This window comes from Vollenhovia emeryi, unplaced genomic scaffold (assembly GCF_000949405.1).
Source record: "Vollenhovia emeryi isolate VEMERY1.0 unplaced genomic scaffold, V.emery_V1.0 DF940704.1, whole genome shotgun sequence".
NCBI classification, from domain to species: Eukaryota; Metazoa; Arthropoda; class Insecta; order Hymenoptera; family Formicidae; genus Vollenhovia; species Vollenhovia emeryi.
In genome coordinates, this window is record NW_011965662.1 from 1 (window position 1) to 7,536 (window position 7,536).

Below are 7,536 nucleotides of genomic sequence, written 5' to 3' on the forward strand. Positions count from 1 at the left end.
ATTATCCAATGAGCGTACAGCTTTTCCATAAAATCTATACGGTCATTGGATTATCACAGGTCGCGCGTCGCGTTTCCTGCGGGGTCTACAATGAGAGTCGTTATTTTTTATATATAATATATTTTATATACAGGGTGTCAGATTCGATATGGACAATCCCAAAGATTATAGTAGATTGGGTTAAACTGAGAAGAAAAGTTATATAAAATTTTACAAAATCCGTAATTATTATCGCCTAATTAAGAAAAATGTCTGAGCCAATAAGTGCACGGAGGAGCGGAAGGCCGGACTCGGCAGACATGCAAAATGGTGTGTTTGTTGACATCTCTCAAAAATCGATAGCGAGAGGTGGAGTCACGCATCGATCGATGAGAGACGGGGGCGAGCGGGGAGCGGTGAGCGGGCGAACGGCGCGCAGCGAGAGAACGCGCAACATATGACACCGTGCCTAAAAAGTTTTTCTGGTGGTAGGAGAATAATACACCATTTTGCATATCTGCCGAGTCTTCCGCTCCTCCGTGCACTTATTGGCTCAGACGTTTTTCTTAATTAGGCGATAATAATTACGGATTTTGTAAAATTTTATATAACTTTTCTTCTCAGTTTAACCCAATCTACTATAATCTTTGGGATTGTCCATATCGAATCTGACACCCTGTATAATAGTTTATATTTTCATTTAAAAGATAATGTATGCTTTTATGTGTTTCTAATAAGAAATTAATATACATATATGAAACAAAATTCAACGAGACATAAATTTTAATTCTCACATTTTTGTTTGCACCCGGCCCCGCTTAGCTTAGAACCGACTCTGCTTACGATATGTATACGATACACATACGTAATGAGCGTACAGGTTATATGGGAAAGCGTATAGTTTTCCTATAAAGACTGTACGCCCATTGGATATCGCTCGTCGCTCATCGCTCATCGCGTTCAGTCTGAATCCGACCTAAGTCGTGAAAGGGTATTTGGCTATGGTCATTGGCCAGTACCGTCGATTACAGACTTTGATTGCCTTAACTTATGATACTCTGACTAACGACTAAATGATCGACTCATTGTAGACAGGCACTTACAGCAATAAACCCAGCAAACGGAGAATAATATATTTATTTACATAACCTATAAGGAGCAACACACAATATAACAAAAGTTATACATTATTTATGTTTACGTTACATAATTTTCTTTTGTAACTGCAATATAATTAAAATATTATACATTATATAACACGTGCTACATTAGCTTTACTTTAATGTTATATATATTTTTTATGTAACCTAGAAAACATCATAAGCGTGCGCGCTTTACGATGAAAATAATTACATAATATATATTTAATTTGTGAAAAATAAAAACCGATAAATTAATAAAATAAGTTTATTTTATTAATTTATTATTATTAATTTAAAAAAAACAAAGGGTGCTTTCACATGGAGTGTAAGTTGCGTAGCGTAACCTGCGTATCACCAATCACAGGGTCATGCTGATAGAACCGTTTCAATAATTCCGTTGAACTAGTCCTGTGATTGGCGATACGCAGGTTACGCTACGCAACTTACGCTCCATGTGAAAGCACCCTCAGGCTTCTCTCTGATAAGGAGACCGAACAGGAATAGGGAATAGAATTTTCGACGCGTTGGATTGGTTGGCAGAAAATTTCCGACGAATCCAACGCGTCAAAAATTCTATTCCCTATTCCTATTGCCTGTTGCCTGGCATTGTATGATAGGCTGAACCAGCCGGTGACTCAGAAAATCGCGGAACGGAAGCCTTGACCAATTACGAATGTTCCGATGTTTTCGTGATTGGTCGAAGCTGTCGTTACGCGATTTTCTGCGTACGCCGTTCCGCTCTATAAGTTTGCACCCTTTGGTCTCCTTATACTCGTACATTCTTCATGATTAAAACAATAGATAGGCCTTTTCCGGTTCGCTCTTCATAGAGGAAAGGTGTGCAGGAACAACGCTATTTACATCAAAGGTAATCCTTTAATCTTTAAATGATAGACTCACATGTATAACATCATTATACACAACGTTGAACAACGTTAAAATTTGTACATATATTATAATATTAATGAATATTCTTTAGATATTTTGCAAAATCGCTATCCATAAGATCTAGGTTATGTTCCATGAACGATCGCATTGTGACATAAATTCTTTGTCTGGTTCTAAATTATTTTACATTTTAAAATGGATGAATTAACGTTTGTACATTTTTGCTTATTTTTATATAATATAATCTCTAAAATGTTGTAATGGGCGGTCTACAATGAGTCGTTAGCCGTTGCATGATCGGATGTCGGAAGCAAGTCGTACACAAATCTGCACAAATCTGTAATTGGTGGTGTAAGCAATTTACCAAATGCCATCTCTTACGATAATAGGCGGTCTACAATGAGTCGTAACCTAGTGAGAAATAAAACCTCGATCGACATCGGATCGATGTCGATTCGATGTCGATCCGATGTCGATCGAGGTTTCATTTCTCACTGGGAAGTTGTAAGAGATTGTATTCGATCAATTATTATTACAACCGCCAATTACAGATTTGCGATTGCTTCGTGACAGGCTTACGACGGGTGCATTCCGTTTCACGATGATGCACATAATGCATTATTTATCCTTACTTAACATTCGGTGAACAACAAGGATAAATGATGCATCTTGCGAAGCATTTACATTAATTGTTACACGGATTGCAAGCAATCAATTATAATACATATATATACAAGAGTTGATAGTTTATATTTACAAGAAACGACATAGATGTATTTGTTAATGCTATTAATATTGTTAGCAATGTTAACTCTGCGATGTAGACAATATTTTTTTATTATAGAAAGAAAATTGATACATTTATTATCAAAAAGAAGAAGGCGAGAATTAATTAATCATGAATTGGCACGTCATAACAGCCCTTTATTGATTGAAAAAGTCGAAACATCGATGAAACAGGCAACTAATCACAGCGAATTGAATGCGTCTCAATTGATTAATGTTGCTAATTGTTCAGTTATAGAGGCAAATTTACCTTTACATCATAAAGTAGATTCTAATATCGTTGACAGTGATTTTGAAACGCATGATTTTGACAAATCTGTTGAAACAAATGTAGGATGCGATGATGAATTCTATGAGGAATTTCCAAAAAGTAACCAAAAATATAATAATGAAGATTTAATTGAAGATTTAAGACAGTGGGTTATAAATTTCAACATATCGAAATCTGCTGCTAATGCTATGTTCACTCTATGGAAAAAATACGGTTTCAATATATCTACTGATTATCGGATTATTATGGAAACGCCAAGAATAGCTACTAAAAATATTGATAAAATGGGAAATGGTCTTTATAGACATTTTGGAATTTCCTCTGGAATTCGATGTAGGATTAAAAACACTTTTTCTAATCTCCCCCAAGAAATTAAACTCGATGTTCATATTGATGGATTACCTCTGACGACAAGCTCTATGAGTAATGTTTGGCCAATTTTGGCATCAATTTCTGTTGATTCTTTGGTTTATACAGAACCATTTGTAATTGGAATTTATCATGGCAAAAATAAGCCAGAAAATTCAAATGATTTTCTTAGACCTTTTGTTAATGAAATAAAGGAACTGGAAAAAAGTCGAATTAATATATGTAGATGGGAAAATTATCAGTATTTTTATCAACGCTATTATTTGTGATACTCCTGCTCGATCATACATTTGTAAAGTAAAGGGTCATAATGGATACGAAGGAAGTTATAAATGTACCCAAGAAGGACATTTTATTGAAAATCGAATTACATTTCCTGAAATTGACGCAAATCTTAGAACTAATGAATCATTTAGAAAAAGACAGTTTCCTGACCATCATACAGGCATATCATGTTTAGAAGAATTAAATATCGATATGATTGAACAATTTCCATTGGATAGTTTACATTTGGTATTTTTAGGTAATACCAAACGTTTAATACAGCTTTGGTTCAGAGGCCCCAAAAATATTAGACTTCTAAATAATCAGTTTGCCGCAGCTAGTACTAAATTAGTTTCCATATCGCAATGTATTTCGAGAGAATTTGCGAGAAAATCACGAGATATGACTGATATAGATCGATGGAAAGGAACAGAGTTGCGTCAGTTTCTATTATACAGGGTGTCAGATTCGATATGGACGACCCCAAAGATTATAGTAGATTGGGTTAAACTGAGAAGAAAAGTAATATAAAATTTTACAAAATCGTAATTATTATCGGCCTAATTCAGAAAAACGTCTGAGCCAATAAGTGCACGGAGGAGCGGAAGGCCGGACTCGGCAGCATGCAAAATGGTGTGTTTGTTGACATCTCTAGCGAACGCGTTCGCTCGCTCACCGCTCCCCGCTCCCCGCTCGCCACCGTCTCTCATCGATCGATGCGTGACTCCACCTCTCGCTATCGATTTTTTAGAGATGTCAACAAACACACCATTTTGCATGCTGCCGAGTCCGGCCTTATTGGCTCAGACGTTTTTCTGAATTAGGCCGATAATAATTACGATTTTGTAAAATTTTATATAACTTTTCTTCTCAGTTTAACCCAATCTACTATAATCTTTGGGGTCGTCCATATCGAATCTGACACCCTGTATACAGGACCAATAGTTTTATTAAATATTGTACCTAATCACATTTATATACATTTTTTAAGTCTTTGTATAAGCATTCGAATATTGAGCGATGCAAAATTATGTCAAGTATTAAATAGCTATGCTGACAAATTGCTAAAGTGGTTTCTTTCTGAATATGGTAATATTTATGGAAATTATAACGTTATATATAATGTTCACAGTTTGATATATTTACCAAATGATGTAAAAAGATTTGGACCTTTAGAAAGTTTTAGTACTTTTAAGTATGAAAGTTATTTGGGAAAGCTAAAGTCCAAACTCCGAGCAAGTAGTAGGCCTTTGCATCAAATAAGTAATCGAATCATTGAGCAAAATCTTGCCGAGGAAAAGAAAATTGTTGTAATACCATCTTATCCTATAATCAAATACAAGAATGAAAAAGTAAAATGCATAAAATTTAGTACTTTTACCATTTCAAGAAATAAACCTGATAATTGTTGTCTGTTGCAAAACGGATGTAGCGTCATTATTGATGATATTTGTGTAAAACATAAAGGGAAAACTGACATCGAATTAAAAGTGCAACAATTTTTAACTCCGCAGCCTTTTTTCGATGTGCCATGTGATTCCCAAATGTTAGGAATATCCATCGTAAATCCCGATGACCTATCTAATTATTTCTTTATAAAAGAAACAGATATAAGTACAAAATGTTTATTAATTCCGATAGAAAATGATGCTGGAAAACATGTTGTAATACCTATTATTCATACCCATTAAAAAAATATCTTTACTATATATTATTTGTCATGTTATTTTTCAATAAACCATAATACATCCTAACTTCTTCAAAATTTTATTTACAGGAATTACAATGAATAAAAACCAAATGTACGCTATAGTTAAGTTTCAAGAAAACAGTACTTTTTCTGAAGTACCAACAAATTGGTTGGAAAGTAGTAAAAACGGAGTTAAATGTTGGTGGCCAACCAAAATTAAAAATGTTACTTCATCTATTGCAAATCGCTATACACCTGATAAAACAACATGGGATTTATGTGACATTGAAATTGAACAGTTCTGTGGTATGTATATCACGTTTTATTTTTAAATACATATATTAAGGGGGACAGGCCAGGGTGATGAGTCAAAAAATAGACTTGCCTTTAGTTTGTATATAATTATGCTGTTAAAAATTTACTTTATTTCAATGTGGTAGGAAGTAAAAGTACATATTAAATAGTAGATTAAGGCCAGTATTTATAGTTGATTCTTATATTTACGACCGTCTTAAGTACAATCTTAAGATGTTATTAACCAATCACAGAGCTGTATTAGTATCTTAAGACATTACTTAGCATGGTCTTGAAATAACAACAGATTATGAAGACCGGCCTATGACAAAGAAAGTTAAAAAATATTAATTTTTGACTGAGATTTAATAAGACAAAATGCGTCTGTTTGAAAAATCTTATCTTCGTGATTGATACGATTTCTTAATTTCTAGGCATCTGAAATAAATAATTTTGATGTCATGTTAATTTGAAATGATATTGCTATCGTCCGCAATCGTAGCTTTTTTTAAAATAATAGTTTTCAACAAAATGGCTCATCTACAATTAAGGTTACGATTTTTCGTAAAAATTTCGTTCCTTTTTTAACCATAAAATAAAAATGGTTTAAGATATCGAAAAAAAGCCTCGATCGGACGATAGCGACATCATTTAAGATTAAAATGACATCAACATTATTTGTTTTAAACGCCTAAAAATTAAGGAATCGTGTCAACCATGCAGAGGCGTAAGAGGCGTTTTTTTATTATATCTCAGCCAAAAATTAATATTTTTTAATCTTTTTTATCTTGATTTCCTGTTTAATATGTGTATTTTTATTTCCTACCACATTGGAATTTTAAAGTAAATTATTAACAGTAGAAGTACAAGCTAAAGCCAAGTCTATTTTTTAAAACCATCACCCTAGCCTCCTCCCTTAATTGTTCGTAGAAATTGTATAGTATATACATAAATCTCGGGTACTCGCAACTGGCGTACTCGCGTAATATAGTCACGACGGTCTCGTGCTGCGCGTGCACTTGGCGCGAGACACTACCGTGTCTCTTGATAATGAAAAGAATTGTTTAAAGTACAAAATTACTTTACAGACACTTGGGAAAAAGCAAGAAAAATTGCTGAGGATCCTACATATAAAACCACTGACGACGAACAGATGGGAAAAGGTTGTCGCGTTAAATATGATAACAGACACAGTTCATCTTCAGAATCTGAAATTTCAAAAAACATATGTGCGAAAAATAAAAATACAAAGAAAAAGAAACATACAAAATCACTACGTAAATATCCTCTTGAATTGATGTAATTGTAAAGTTATTATTTATTATATTTTTTTAACATGTTTATGTTATTCTAGCAATAGTACGAAGTAATATTTCTATTCCTTCGGGTCTCAATCCAAAAGATATAAAAAAATCAAGTGTTGTACTTTTTGATGGAAATGTTAATGTAACAAGTGAATTATTGGTAAGACAAAATTATTCTTCTAAATTTTACTCCTTAAACTGGTACAATAGATATTTGCTTTCTGCTAGCGACACAAATCGACATATAAGAGTCATTCTATCTTTATTGCTCATTGAATAGTGAACAAGTTAGTTCCGCTTGGGACGTGGAGAGAACAGCACGTCTTCTAATCTAGAAGATAAAATTTTTGATCCTGCGGGGTTGCATCATCCCGCGCGAGGCCCGATAGTCGAGCCCTTGCATTGTATAACAAAGCCAGAACGACCATTTATGTCACTTGTGCCGACTTGTGTCACTAAATGGAAAGTTCCCTCCCTTATGAAAAAAAACTATTGAAAAACTATTGAGAGCGAATTAATTATTGGATATATAAGAGGGAGAAATTTTGC

At 33.9% G+C, this 7,536-nt stretch overlaps 1 protein-coding gene across 1 annotated transcript; it reads left to right on the forward strand.

Moving 5' to 3' along the window:
- The first annotated feature begins 5,091 nt into the window (after positions 1-5,091).
- Positions 5,092-7,421, forward strand: LOC105555808. Its single transcript, XM_012002848.1, has 2 exons — positions 5,092-5,695; positions 6,772-7,421. Exons 1-2 carry the CDS (start codon positions 5,485-5,487, stop codon positions 6,984-6,986), a joined length of 426 nt encoding a protein of 141 aa, XP_011858238.1. The 5' UTR covers positions 5,092-5,484; the 3' UTR covers positions 6,987-7,421.
- The last annotated feature ends 115 nt before the right edge of the window (positions 7,422-7,536 follow it).